Source organism: Neovison vison, chromosome 13 (genome assembly GCF_020171115.1).
Source record: "Neovison vison isolate M4711 chromosome 13, ASM_NN_V1, whole genome shotgun sequence".
NCBI lineage: Eukaryota > Metazoa > Chordata > Mammalia > Carnivora > Mustelidae > Neogale > Neogale vison.
The window spans coordinates 91,940,049-91,954,983 of NC_058103.1; the positions used below are offsets into that span (position 1 = coordinate 91,940,049).

General features: G+C 40.5%; 2 protein-coding genes across 3 annotated transcripts in view; both read left to right on the forward strand.

Annotated features, from left to right (window-relative positions):
* The first annotated feature begins 580 nt into the window (after window positions 1-580).
* Window positions 581-10,693, forward strand: ZNF770 (zinc finger protein 770). 2 transcript variants are annotated; one of them, XM_044230441.1, is made up of 3 exons: window positions 581-666; window positions 2,930-3,003; window positions 6,116-10,693. In XM_044230441.1, the coding sequence occupies exon 3, from the start codon at window positions 6,169-6,171 to the stop codon at window positions 8,236-8,238; it is 2,070 nt and encodes a 689-aa protein (XP_044086376.1). In that variant the 5' UTR covers window positions 581-666; window positions 2,930-3,003; window positions 6,116-6,168; the 3' UTR covers window positions 8,239-10,693. The 2 variants fall into 2 exon arrangements, with proteins under 2 accessions (XP_044086376.1, XP_044086377.1); XM_044230442.1 differs by lacking the exon at window positions 2,930-3,003.
* A 1,642-nt stretch (window positions 10,694-12,335) lies between these two features.
* AQR (aquarius intron-binding spliceosomal factor) overlaps window positions 12,336-14,935 on the forward strand; it is a 95,136-nt gene continuing 92,536 nt past the window's right edge. Inside the window, exon 1 of the mRNA XM_044232040.1 lies at window positions 12,336-12,584. Within this exon, the coding sequence (XP_044087975.1) occupies window positions 12,510-12,584 (75 nt within the window). The 5' untranslated portion in view covers window positions 12,336-12,509. The remainder of the gene's footprint in view (window positions 12,585-14,935) is intronic.

Genomic DNA, 14,935 nt, shown 5'->3' on the forward strand with positions numbered 1-14,935 from the left:
AACATCCTATCCCTACTAATGTGCCTTCCAAGTCTGTAAAAGGACTGCAACGTTGAACCCTTCATTGTGTCCACATCAAATACTGAGATTAATTTGGGAAGAAGTGAATTAAAAGTACAGGTCTGGGCTAAACAGCTGTGTTCGAATCCCATGTCCATCGTCTACCAGCCATGCAACACTAAGTAAGTTTCTTAACGCCTCGATCTCATTTTCCTCATTTTAAATGAGATCCCACCCCTTCATAAAGTTGTATGTAATATAAAAAGAGTAGTAAATGATAAAGCTATTTGGGGGCTTACTATGCTCTAGGCACTATGTTGAGCACTTTACACCCATCTCATCTCATCGTCGCCAATCAGACGAACCGGCCTTCTTCACGCCTCTATTCTCTTCCCCGCGAAACTGCAGCGCGGGGCGAGCGCCCGCAGGGGCGGGGATCAACCTCTGGAACCCCGTTTCACGCCCGACTCGCAGACCGCGCCGAAACGACGGCGGCCCTGGGGTCGGGGGGAGCCTGTTTCCAGCCGGACCGCGTCCCTGGGCGCTCCGGAGCGCTGCGCCTGCGCGCTCAGCCCGTCGCCTCGCCAGCCCTACGGACGTGCGCTCGCTTCCTTCGCGGCGCCTGGGCCCTGGGATGCGCTCCTGCCCGGTCCGTGCCAGCTCCAGGTGCGTGAGGAGGACTAGAGGAGTCCGTGTGTGAGGTGGAGCGATCCCCGGGAAGGGTCGGCCCTGCCTCGATCCCTCCAAGGTGCCCGGGGACCCGTCGCGGGGTCGCTACGACCTCCGCTCCCATTCCTTTTCCAGTCCCCCGCCTCCCGACTGCGTCTCTTGGGGAGCTGCAATCCTTTAGAGGAAGGCGCAGAAAGGATGCTTCCCCCCCATGCTGGGGGTCGAGTCGCACGAGGCATTTCCCCCTGACTGCGGCCAAAGCCATTTTCACGCTTGCGCTTCCTTTCCTGGTGAGGGATTTTGCAGTCTCTGGGCTCGACTCGACTCCTTAGGTGTTCTGGGTTGTGGGTGATTAGGGCGACGGCCGGACTTCAGGGTCCTCTGTGCTTTGCAGCCCGTCTGGGACGAGAGGTGAGGGTTTAAGAGCGTGGGCCAGGGGAAGTGGGGCAGAAGCAGCCACCTAGAAGGAAAGGCTGTGATAAATGTCGCCAGAGATGATTCCCCAGCTGGAAGTGGCCCACGTTTCTCTCAGGGCTTTCGTCTCTTGTTCATTGGCTTTTGTGATGTTCTCACTGTGCTTTTATTATGTTAGTTAAAAAGAAAGAAAGGAAGAAAACACAACAAACAAAAAACACCAAAAAGCTTTCAGCCTTGAAGCGTCATTGAAATTTTTTTAAATCGGTTTTTACAGTCTTCCAACAGAGCCTGTCTTGCAGTTGTCGAATAGTCTTCAGGTTGAACCACTGAGATTTACTATTTTACTTTTTATTTTCAGTTTAACAGGAAAAAGTACACAGAGTTGGCTTTGGTTTGGTTTGGTTTGGTTTGGTTTTAATAGCACCAACAACAATAAAATCAATTGAGAGCACAGAGAATCAGTTGAAGTGGGATTTGCAGCTCTATCCAATTAATGTGCACCCTGTAGAAGTACGTAGGGGACTGGCCTGGGAGCACCGGAGATCCCTGAGCTATCACTTATAAATAGCAGATGAGATCACTTGTTGCCACCCATGGTTCAAGCAAAGTAAAGTGCTTTCCCACGTGGTATAAAGACAAATGACGATAGTATCCAGTCTTAACTGTTAGTGGTAGTTGATCAGCCATAGACACCTTGGCACAGGAACTGTAGGTAGTCAATTCCTGTTATAATCAGAGATGCTTGTGTTGTGTGGTTGTAGTCTGGGACTTCTTTCAAGAGCATTCCATAGACACTATTAAAGAAAAAGAGTTACGCGGTAGGAATAGAGGAGATTGGCTCATCCTGGACAAAATCCTTTGTGTGATCCTTCAGGCCTGAAGGTAGACAATTGCGTGTCTGGCTGGCCAGCCTTATTAGGGGGGAAACTGCCCTCTCCACACCAGACTTGTGCATGGCCAGTGCATTGCAGTTTTCTGGAGGGAGTTGCAATCAAGGACTCACCCCGTGTTTATTCTAGTTTGGGTTGTTGGCTCAGTTACCTGCATTCAGAAGGTCTTGGCAGGGTGCTTCCCAGGCCCCTCCATCTCTGCCAAGACCCCTTGGATGGGTGGGGGGAGGGGCTTGCTTGAGGTACTTCACTCTGTTTTAACTCAGGACTTTTCTACTCCTAGCCCGCCCTTCCTCTTCCTCTGGCCCACAGGCCCATAGTGAGGCGGAAGCCTTTTGTTCTGGCCCCCTCTGCAGGGAGATGCGGTGTCTGCTGCATCCATCTGATCCTCACCTAGTGTAGTTCTGTCTAATGGACCCTGGGAACCAGTACTTGTTTTGCCTCATCCTTGCACTGTGGCAGTAAGTGAATAAAGGCTTGATTATTATTTTCATCTTGGCTCTTTGTCCTGATTGACCAACCTGACACCTGATAGCTTGACAGGAATTCATAACTTAATTCTTGTAACTGTTGGTGTGTTAGCATGTTTAGGGATTTAGAGAGTGTTCACCAGTATTTTCTCTAACCCAGTGTAGTGAAAATGAATATGAGTAGCACCAACAGTTGATTGTTGCTAACATGGATATCTGGGTCATATGGTATATTTTTGAATTAATATAGTGGCTTGCAGTCAGAGTCTTTTATTTTGCATAGACTTGTATGGCATATCCATTAGGCCTCTAATTACGTTTTTTTGGTAAATATTTCAGGGTTATATGGCCCAAGTGAAAAAAATTAGATACTGCTGCTTTCCTTAGTAATCCTGCCTCATCCTGTGGGCCCCAGTCTTACCTAATGGATTACTTGGTTACTTTGAATAAAGTGACTGATTTGTTGTGGTTTCCTCTGACCAGGGTTGTGTGAAGAGATATATGAGGAACAGCTTTCACAACATTCTTACCTCTTTCAACAGAAGTTTCACAAAACGGTATTCATCTTTATGTTATGCAGTCTCATATTATCTACTCTTTATTAAACAATGCTGCGGATCGTGACCCACTGAATTGATTTCACGGTGCATTAATGGTAGCAACATGCAGTTGTGTTTTTCAAACATGAAAACACTGTAATAAAGCCCCTAGTAGAAGAAACTTGTTCAATAAACGAATGTTTTTGTTTCTAATTCACATTGCTGAAAAGAACCACAGTGGTTATGTTTGTGATTTTGTGTTTAGGGTATCTTGTAGGAGAAAACAGTACGCATATATGCAAATAGCATATATGTTGGATGTTTGCTAAGTTAACTGACAAAAGAACACTGCATTTCTTGATTTAATAACTTTGTGATTTCAACTAGAAGATACAACATTAGAGAGGTAGAGCAGCTTTTTTTTTTAAATCTCTGACTCCTTTATTTAAAGTAAATGCAATAGTAGAAGAATGAGAAGATTGTTTTCTCTGATAAAAGAAGATAGGGTATACAGTTTTTGTGAAAATACCTAGTAATCTTTTGCATGTGTCCTACAGAGTTATATTAGTGAAAGCATATTTGTCCTTATATTAACTCCAAAACCAAAATGATCCTTTTATTATATTGTCTGAAAAGTGAACCACACTTAACTTTCAGTTACTTAGCCATTGATAAGAATATAAGTAGCCAATTTGCCTCATCCACTCTTTTAGGAATTCCACAACAAATGCAAAGAAGAAATAGGAAGAACTATAAATTTAGTTAGTTTCTTTCTTTTTTTTTTTTTTTTTTTTTTTGGTATGTTTATTTCCTAGTTAGAAACCCTAAAAATACATATGTAGACAAGGATAAAGTTTTAATATTTGATTAGTGTTGGGCACCTGGATGGCTCAGTGGGTTAAGCCGCTGCCTTCGGCTTAGGTCATGATCTCAGGGTCCTGGGATCAAGTCCCACATGAGGCTCTCTGCTCAGCAGGGGGTCTGCTTCCCTTCCCCTCTCTCTGCCTGCCTCTCTGCCTGCTTGTGATTTCTCTCTGTCAAATAAATAAATAAAATCTTTAAAAAAAAATTTGATTAGTGTTGAGCTAAGTAATACCTCCCTTTTGTATATCACTTCATAGTTTTCCAACACATTTAGATGGATTATTTCCATTGATTCTCACAACTTGATGTGGTATGCAGCCAGGAGGCATTTTCCCTGTTTTAGTGATGAATTTATTTCCTTTTTTCTGCTACTGAGATTATACAGTAACAAATCAGGATTAGAACCCAAGTTATCTGGGGCATTTTCTCCCAGTTGTCCATGTTGTCTTTGTTGGTCCAAAGAGGTAATTAAAAGTAAATACTGTTAGTGATGTGGCTAAGTAATCCAACCTTGGTAACTGAAACATACTCTCAGATCTTACCCATGGTATGCTATAATTATATGCAAAAAATCTTATTTTTAGTTTTACATTTTAATTCTTAAATAATATTTATATTTTAATTCTTTATATATTTAATTCTTACTTTAATTTTATTTTATATTTTAATTCTTTACCGTTCTAGCTTAATTTTTTAAAATTGACAAAACGGGACACCTGGGTGGCTTAGTCATTTGAGCGTCCAACTTGATTTGGGCTCAGGTCATGATTTCATGGTCGTGAGGTGGAGCCCCACATTGGACTCTGTGCTGAGGGTGGAGCCTGCTAAGATTCTTTACTCTCACTTTTCCTCACCCTGATTCACACACAGGTTCTCTCTCTCTTTCTCTTAAAAATGAATAAATAATAAATAATGACAAAGCAATTAAATAATGATGACGCTACTTAATAGAGAACTAGGAAACTTGGAATTAAAGAGTCTATTTATAATGTTAAGAAATTTGACTCCTCCCCTTTTAAATTTATTGTCTCAATTAATTAGAAATACAGCTTAAAATTATGTTTTTAGAGTTTTTTTACAATTTTATTTACTTATTTATTGATTTATTTTTTAAGATTTTACTTATTTATTTGACAGAGAAAGATCACAGGCAGGCAGAGAGGCAAGCAGAGAGAAAGGGGGAAGCAGGCTCCCTGCTGAGCGGAGAACCCAATTCGGGGCTCGATCCCAGAACCCTGGGATCATGACCTGAGCTGAAGGCAGAGGCTTTAACCCACTGAACCACCCAGGTGCCCCAATTTATTTATTTATTTTTAAGTATGTTCTACACCCAGGGGCTTGAACTCATGATCCTGAGATCAAGAGTCGTATACTGTACTGACTGAGCCAGCCAGGCACTCCTAGAAATTTATTTTAAAGACTCATCATTTCTTTTCTTTTTTTTTTTTTTTTTTTAAGATTTTATTTATTTGTCAGAGAGAGTGAACAGGCAGGCAGAGTGGCAGGCAGGGGCAGAGAGAGAAGCAGGCTCCCTGCCAAGCAAGGAGCCCGATGTGGGACTCGATCCCAGGACACTGGGATCATGACCTGAGCTGAAAGCAGATGCTTTTTTTTTTTTTTTTTTTTAAGATTTTATTTATTTATTTGACAGAGATCACAAGTGGGCAGAGAGGGAGGCAGAGAGAGAAGGGAAAGCAGGCTCCCTGAGGAGCAGAGAGCCCAATGTGGGACTCGATCCCAGGACCCTGGGATCATGACCTGAGCCGAAGGCAGAGGCTTTAACCCACTGAGCTACCCAGGCACCCCTAAAAGCAGATGTTTAACGAACTGAGCCACCTAGGCATCCCAGGACAAATCATTTCTGTGTGTGAATTTAGTTTTATAAATCTAAACTATTCATCTAAAATGGTTATTTTTTTTAAATATTTTATTTATTTATCAGAGAGAGAGAAAGAGCAAGCACAGACAGACAGAATGGCAGGCAGAGGCAGGGAGAAGAGGGAGAAGGAGGCTCCCTGCCGAGCATGGAGCCCGATGTGGGACTCGATCCCAGGCCGCTGGGATCATGACCTGAGCCAAAGGCAGCTGCTTAACCAACTGAGCCACCCAGTGTCCCTCTAAAATGGTTATTAACTTACTTTTTAAACAAAGAAAAAGGCCAGGTTCTCCTGTACCCTTCATATCTTTAACCAAAGGACAACTTAAATTATTTTTTTACTTGAATAAATAATTTTTAAATTAATACATTTTTATTTTTGATTTTTAGACATCTGTGGAGTTTAAGAACATGGAGTTCATCAGAGTATATCACTGAAGAATATGATGGCTGAAAACAATTTAAAAATGCTAAAGATTCAACAGTGTGTAGTAGCCAACAAACTACCTAGAAACAGGCCATATATTTGCAATATTTGCTTCAAGCACTTTGAAACACCATCAAAATTAGCTAGGCATTATCTCATTCATACTGGTCAAAAGCCATTTGAATGTGATGTGTGTCATAAAACCTTTAGGCAACTGGTTCATCTGGAGAGACATCAACTAACTCATAATCTGCCTTTTAAATGTAGCATTTGTCAACGCCACTTTAAAAATCTGAAGACATTTGTGAAGCACCAACAACTTCACAATGAAACGTACCAGAATGATGTTAAACAGGTCAGAAGACTGTTGGAGGCCAAGCAAGAAAAACCAGTATATGGGATGTATCATACTTTCACAGAGGAAAGATGGGCATTACACCCACGCTCTAAGTCCGATCCTACATACAGCCCTACAAAGAAAAGAAAGAATATTCACGCGTGTACTATCTGTGGCAAGATGTTTCCATCACAGTCAAAACTTGATAGGCATGCACTTATTCATACTGGCCAGAGGCCTTTTAAGTGTGTCTTGTGCAGTAAATCTTTCCGACAGTCAACTCATTTAAAAATTCATCAACTCACACATTCAGAAGAAAGACCTTTTCAATGTTGTTTTTGTCAAAAAGGATTTAAGATTCAGAGCAAACTTATGAAGCATAAACAAATCCATACCAGGAATAAGACTTTTCAGACTCTTTCACTAAAGGTAAAGAGTCCAGAATCATGCCCCCTGCCTAATAAATTAAATGCAAAGCAGGATGGTTTTGAAAATGGTGAGATAGGTGAATCTGAGGAGAATAATCAACTTGACGTCCACTCTATTTATATCGTCCCTTTTCAGTGTCCAGAGTGTGAAGAGTGTTTTGAATCAGAGCAGATTCTCAATGGACATAAGTGTTTTCCTGCCAGAGGTGGCAAAATTCCAAGCAGGCTCAAAAGAAACTACAACTATAAAACCATTGTGAAAAAAATCTTGGCTAAACTTAAACGTGCTGGGGGTAAGAAATTAGATAATTTTCGATCTGAGAAAAAAGTATATAAAAACAGTTTCTTGAAAAATTACAATCTTCTTTCTGGTGAGCAGAGCCCTGAACAAACCCAGAAAACATTTATGGGTTCTCTTGGCAAACATGGAACATATAAGCCAGTTGGCAATAAAAAGAAGAAAACATTGACTTTGCCATTTTCTTGGCAAAAGCACTTTCAGAGCCAAAATATGGGTAAAAACTTGAAAGGTATCCCTACAACAGAAAACATGTTAGATAACTCCGTGAATAATAAAGATATATCTATCTATGGTTCATCAGGAGAGGAATTCTTTGATAACTGTGAAGTGCTTCAGTGTGGTTTTTCAGTTCCAAGTGAAAACATCCATACTGGACATAAGATGTGTCCTTGTGACAAATGTGAGAAAGTGTTTCCTTCTATATCCAAACTACAAAGACACTATTTAATTCATACTGGACAGAGACCTTTTGGCTGTAATGTTTGTGGGAAATCTTTTAGGCAGTCAGCTCACTTAAAAAGACACAAATTAACTCATATTGATAAGATTCCTTACAGAAGATCTCTTTGCCAAGAATTTGGAAATTTGAACCAACTTCTTATTCATCCAGGCGATAATGTTAACTATAATGCTTCCCAACAATGTCAGACTCTTGGTTTCCAAAAATACGAGGTCTCAGAGTCAGATCAGATACCAGAAATAAAAGTTAAGGCTGAATCAGAGGATTTCATTCTTAGTACCCCCTATAGGAACAGGCAGCCTTATCTCTCTAGTGCACTACTGCAATCAGAGCAGAGCCAACATGGTCATTGTTGTAGTTATTCAGGGCGTGCAGAGAGGAATGATGGCCTTCTTTACCAATGCAGCGTTTGTTCCAAAAGTTTTAGATCTCCATCTAAACTGGAAAGACACTATCTAATTCATGCAGGGCAGAAGCCATTTGAATGCTCGGTTTGTGGCAAAACATTCAGACAGGCTCCTCACTGGAAAAGACATCAACTTACTCACTTTAAGGAATGACCAAGATAAAGTTCTCAGATTCAGTTATGTAACTGACAGAACCAGGAACACATCTGTGGTCTCTCTGGTGATCTCATTCTTAAAGCCTATATCATTTGAAATGTGTTTTCATTAAAAGGCCTTTGTTAGGTTGAGTGATGTCATAGGCAGTTGCTTGTCCTGAAAGTAAGAGCCAAGATACATAGAAAATTAATACGATGTTTTAGGAACAGCCAAATTAATTTTTAGGGGGAAGAGCATGGTTTGATGCCATATAGAAGACATTTATTTATTTTAATATATACTTTGACTGTATTGAAAATGTAAATCCATGATGCGGTACAATAACTCAGTTCATCATTTTTTAAAGGAATTATTCCTTTTTTTAAAAGGAATTATTTCTTACTGTATGCCATCTCCTTTTAGATAAAAGACAGAGGTAAAAGTTGGGTTTTGGCTGCAGCAAATAGCCCCACTACATTTTATTTATTTTGTTTCATATGAAAGCATAATTTTGTCTACCTATGGCTCAAATTCCATTGCAGATTTTTTTCTTGTAAGTTTAAAAACTGAAGGCAGTAAAAGTGAAGATGGATGAAAAAATCATGGCAGCATTTTCATTGGTCTTTTGTAAACCATTTATTCTTAGGACCCTGGTAGCTTCACCTCCTTTTCCAGAGGGGATTCGAAGTTGGCCTTTTGCGCAGCTTGTTGTCTTTCCCAAAAGATCTGAAAGTTGGAGAGAAACTAGAATGCACCTGTATACATTTATCATGTTTACTAATCAGGAATATTTTCCAAGTGCCATAATCTTTTTGAGGATATGTATGCAGTATTATCTTTACAGAGGAATAAATGAAATTCATCTATTTACTAAATAATTGACAACAGTAGTTGTATAGTCTTAAGACTCACCTATAGATCTGCATCTCCACAAGACTTCTGTTTTACTTGAGTAAAACTTTGTTTTAATGCCTCTTGAATTGAGTGGTCCTGTACTTAACTAAATCTGTTAAGTTTGATCAAATGGCAATGACTAGGTCTAATTCTAGTTTTTAATTCTGTTGTTTCTCGCAAGACGCTAATGCTAAAGAATGTTATTTTGATCCTTAGCAAATTGTTTTGATTAGTAAGGTAATTAATCCCAATAGTAATAAAGTGCTTATGGAATTGAGGGTATCATTCTTCGAAACAGCACTGTCATGATTGGGAAATACTGAATCTTAAGCTAGAAAAGACATAATCACAAATTGTCCTTTGTATTTGCCATTTTTTAATAAAATCTTTAAGAATGACATTTCTTAGTAATAAAGTAACCATTATCTTTGAAGAGAAGAACTGGTGGGTGTTTGTCCTAGTGTACTTAAATATAGTGACAAGCCCTCTGTTGAGAATGGATAATAAACATTCTTTGCATTGTAAACTCTTTGTCATACTCTAAGAATTGTCTTTGTATAGGAGGAAGGGGGAAGAGAGGTTGGTATCTTCTTTTTCCAGTGCATTTTGAGAAACTTTGGTTTAATATACAGAGATAAAATGTAACAGTACAGTAACAGAAAACAGTAACAGATAAAATGCCCATTGTGTATTAATATGCAGGAGAATCATGTTTTAAAGAAGAATTTCTCTTAGGTTTCCTGCAGATATGTTCCTCCAATGCAAGCTAGATGATGGTTTACAGAATTTGCTTTACATAAAACTTTTCAAGAACATACCTATTACATAAAAACAAGGAATAATTAGTTCATATTTTCCAAGAATATAGGTAGGTTCAAGGATTTGTTGTTTGAAATGATGTATTGGGGGATTTTCCAAAGCTATTTATTTAATTTTATTTGAAGCACATGTCTCATTTAGCCATTTCCCAGCTCAAACAGGGAGAGTCCTAACAGTGTTGTGTTTGTATGATTATTAGACTTTATTTGCTTAAGTGATACTACTACTTTTTTTTTTTTGGCCCATGACTTTTTAAGCTGTTTCATATTGAAAGTTGGAATATTGTAAAAAAAATTTTGTCAAAGATGTACTGTAGTGCTATTTGAAGTACCTGTAACAATCCTTATTTACCTATATCACTGCAAGCTTCTTGTGGAAACTTTATAGGAATGAAAATAAACTGTATACCTCCATGATACAAAAATTAAACATTAGATGTTAAATGATGATTTGCTGCATGCTAGAACTGTTAGTATTGTTGAATCAATTACTTTGGTTTTCTGAAAAAATAAACTTTATAAATACCTTTAAAGAGATTTATTAAAAATTTTAGTTTGGGTTATTCCAGGCTGTAGCATGATTACTTACTTAAGTAGTTCCATTGGCTGAGTTAGTGGAATTACTGTTTCTTGTTTTGTACTGCAGTAGGGCCAACAATTTTAAGACAAAATGTGTGTGTGTTGAAAGAAAGTGGGTGGTGGTTAAGAGTCCTGAAGAATTTAAATTTCAGAGTATTTTAAAAATAAACTTTCAAATTACAGAGTTTGGACTTTTTTTTTTTAATAGAAGGCAAAAGCACATAATACTAGAATAAGGTACTGATGGCCAAACACTTTTCCTGGGCCCACTCCAATCCACCTTCTACACTGAATTTCCTAACATGGATATTTAATCATCTCCCTTTTACTTACTTATTATTTTTTTTTTTTACTTTTCCTTTTTAGTACATTTCTTTGATATTTTATTACCACATACAAAAGGATGTTAACTGCATTACATGTCACATGATCTACCTGTTTACCCATTTATCTTCCTCTTTGGCCTTGTTCCAGATTTGTGCTAAAGAAATATAGAATTAGTTCCTCCCATGCATATTCTTGCTATTCTTGTCTCCATTTTGTCTGCCCACTATTATTTTAAATTAGATACAGACTTCACACTGTTCAAAGAAGAAATTCAATTCAGCCAGATTTTATTTGACTTTACATGATTATGAGGAAAAAACTAAAGTGTTTAAAACTGGCTTGCAGAAAACATTTTTTAAATGATGAATTGACTTTTACTTACTTATTTTTTTAACATAATCTCTATCCCAACATGGGGCTTCAACTCACAAGCCTGGGATCAATAGTCACATATTCTATTGACTGAGCCAGCCAGAAGCCCCCAAAACATTTCAATTTACATGTTATGTTAAATAACCCTTATTTGGGTTTTCTGTTGTTTTTTTAGTAATCTCTACACTATACATGGGGGCCTTGAACTCATGGCTCTGGGAGCAAGAGTCCAGGCCACCTACTGAGCCAACCAGATGCCTCAAAGACTTTTTGATGAAACAGACTATCTGCTTTTTAGAAGCAGGAAAGAACATTTAATTCCTATCTTGAACTTTCTATTGCTGATTAGAAGGACTTAAATTTCAGGGCTAACTGCTGGAGTTCAGTTAGCACCAAGAGAAAAAAAAAAAAACAAAAATGAAAAGTGACACAATGGTATTATTAAAGGAATCTGGAACTTGTAATATTTTACATCTACTCTGGCAAATTTCTATTCATTCTTTGAGTTTGAACTTAAATACTACTTCCTCTGGAAGCCTTTCTGATTTACCCAAACAATCCATCCCCTGTGCTCCCACTGCTTTTTGTTCATAAGTCCATTAATTCCAACTGTTGATCAGTGGTTTTCAAACTTTAGTGTGCATTGGAATCATATAGAGAGTTTGTTAAAAGCATGGATAGCTAAGCCACACCTTCAGAGTTTCTCTCATGTCACGTGTTGGGCCCAATAATATTATTGAATAATATTGAAATGTTTTGGGGGCTCCTGGCTGGCTCCAAAATATGTGCATGCAGTTCACTGTATGTCAACCTATGCATTCATGAATCTTTTAAAAACATTTAAAACCAAGGCCCTCATACCCAGCTTTTTTCACTACCGCTTTTTTTTAGGTTTGAGAGAACTGCTAAGTCTCCCCGACGCCGGCAACTCTACCAAGAGAACCCTCGCCCAACACCACCTACCTACCTGCCCAGACATTGAGACTCTTATCCGCACTATCGGGTGCGTTCTCCCATCTTCCCGCTAGGGGGCGCACGAGGAGGAGGCCGAAGCCCTTGCATTCTCTAGCTCAGACCCAACACCTGCACGAACTTCCGGCCCTATTCCGTTCCGCTTCCGGGGAAGTGTACGGGGTGCGGTACGCGCTCCTCTGAGACTGTGAACAGTGAGGCTATTTTGGCCCGCGAGCTCCTGGTTCGCGGAGTTGAGCAGCCACAGCTGCCTGTTAGGGGAAGTGCATCAGGTTCACCACTGCTCCGAGCGGACCTTTCCTTTCCACTGGGGCGGAGAGTGCTGCCATGGCGGCCCCTGCTCAGCCCAAGAAAATCGTGGCTCCTACGGTGTCCCAGATCAACGCGGAGTTCGTAACCCAGGTGCGCTTGGCCGAGTCTGGTGTGTGTGAAAGGGGGAGATGTCAAGACTCCCGAGGCCTGGGTCTGGGATTTTCCGTGGGACTGGGAGCACCCAGGAGGCATTCGTTCGTCAATTCATTCACTCAAGTTTCCGAACTGAGTATCTGCTGTGTGTCGGCCACTGTGTTGGGCGCTGGGGATACCACAGGGGAAGAGCCGCCTTGCCCTACGGAGAACAGGTTCCAGGGAAGATAGAGACATAAAGAGAAACATACTAAGCGAGCTTTTCTGTACTGGAGTCTGTCGCAGAAGCGGTGGATTCACAGAAGAAAGCACCCCAGCCTAGCTGACACTGGCAGGGCTTCGTAGCCGAGATGATGCCTAACAGAGAGGAAGGGGTAGAGTTTTTCTTAGCCTTAGAGTAACTAGGCTTTTGAGTGGAGCGACGAGAGTCTTCCAGGACACCTGCTCCAAGAGGTGCATCGGTGAAGAGAGCAGCGGCGTCATCCGAAAGCATTCATGTAGAACCCGTTTACAGTGCTGCATTGTGAACCGCGGTGGGCTGTGAGAAAGGAAACAGTCCTAGCCCTCAACAACATCCCTAATCCTTATTTCGCTGCTTTGGGTGTTGGTTAAGAGTGCAAGTAGCTCCCTGCCCACGTCATCCCATCTTCGTCTTTCTTCTCTGGTCTGTCTCAGACGTGCCAACGCAGAAGCCTCAGGGTCATTTTGAACCGCCCTTTCCCTTAACCACCATGTGTTTACATTCTAAATAGCTTTCAAGTTTGTCTGCGTCTCTGTACCCTAAGCTAGTTTGCCCGTGTTTATTCTGTGGGCCTACGCACCCTAACCTGTGGTTCGTGGCTTTCCCCCAGCCCATTCTTTATATTGCTGCCAGTGATTTTATACAAAGGCAAATCCAGTCATATCACTTACCTTCTTAAAATCTGTAGAGTTCTAATTTCTCTTAGGGTAATGACCAGGATCTTTCAAAATACTATGTAATCTGGCTTGTGCTTATACCCACTTTCCTCTCTCTTACTCTGCTTTAGCCATACTGACCCGCATTTATTTAAATTCGACATGCTTTCTTTAACCTCCTGTTCTTTCAACATTGTTCCTTCTGCTCAGAATCCTCATTTTCTCCCACTTTATGCAGTTAATTCATTGTCATCCATCTACATTACTTGGGAGAAGCTTTTCTTACAACTTAAACTATATTAGATCTCCCTTTTCCCATGTACCTGTTTTTTTTTTTAAGATTTTATTTATTTATTTGACAGACAGAGATCACAAGTAGGCAGAGAGAAAGAGGAGGAGGAAGCAGGCTCCCTGCTGAGCAGAGAGGCCAATGCGGGACTCCATCCCAGGACCCTGAGATCATGACCTGCTGAAGGCAGAGGCTTAACCCACTGAGCCACCCAGGTACCCCTGTACCTGTATTTTATGGTTAAAGCCATTTATTAATTTCCTTCGCTCAAGGAGCTTAGATTTTCAAGATGAGTCAGACAAATTAACAGTACAGTTTCAAATAGGGATAAGTGGTATCAGGAAAATGCAGCAAGGTGTTATGACACTGACTAGGGTGGGGTGTATGAAAGGCAGTCAGGAAAGTTCTCTCTGAGGTGACATTTGAACTAAGACCTGAATGCGAAGAAATGCCAGTTTGGGGGCGAGCAGGGAAACAAGGCAGGGAATAGCAAGTGCAAATGCTTTATGGTGTGAATATAAAAAACGCCGGGATAGAAACATAAGAGATGAGGACAGATAGTATGTAGACATCATATCGTATATAGTTTTGGAGGGTGAGATAAGAAGTTTGGATTTCATTCTCAGTACAGTAGATTTTAATTGCAATCCAGGGAATATTTTAGAAAGGATCTTCTGGCTAATGGGTGGAAACTGGGTTGGAGTGAAAGAACAAAAGTAGCAGTAGGGTGACCAGTGACTCCAGGTAAGAGATGATGGTGGTCTCTACTATTAAAGATTAGGATAGGGCGCCTCAGCGGCTCAGTTGGTTAAACAACTGCCTTCAGCTCAGGTCGTGATCCTGGAGTCCTGGGATCGAGTCCCACATTGGGCTCCCTGCTCGGCAGGGAGTTTGCTTCTCTCTCCCACCCTTCCCCTTCTCATGCTCCCTCTCTCTCTCAAATAAATAAAGACTTAAACATATATTTAAAAATAATTAAAAAAAATAAAGATTAGGGTAACTGATACATACTGAGGCTAGAGGCAGCAGGACCTGATGATGACTGATTGTGGAAGGATGGAGGAAAAGACGAATTGGTCATAGCTTGAACAACTAGGTGAATGGTATGAACATTTACTGAGATAGGAAAGGAGAGGGTTTAGTGGGGGAATATCAAGAGCTC

Excerpts from the sequence above, each read along its gene's own strand:
- ZNF770 (XM_044230441.1), top strand. The coding sequence starts at position 6,169 with ATGATGGCTGAAAACAATTTAAAAATGCTAAAGATTCAACAGTGTGTA.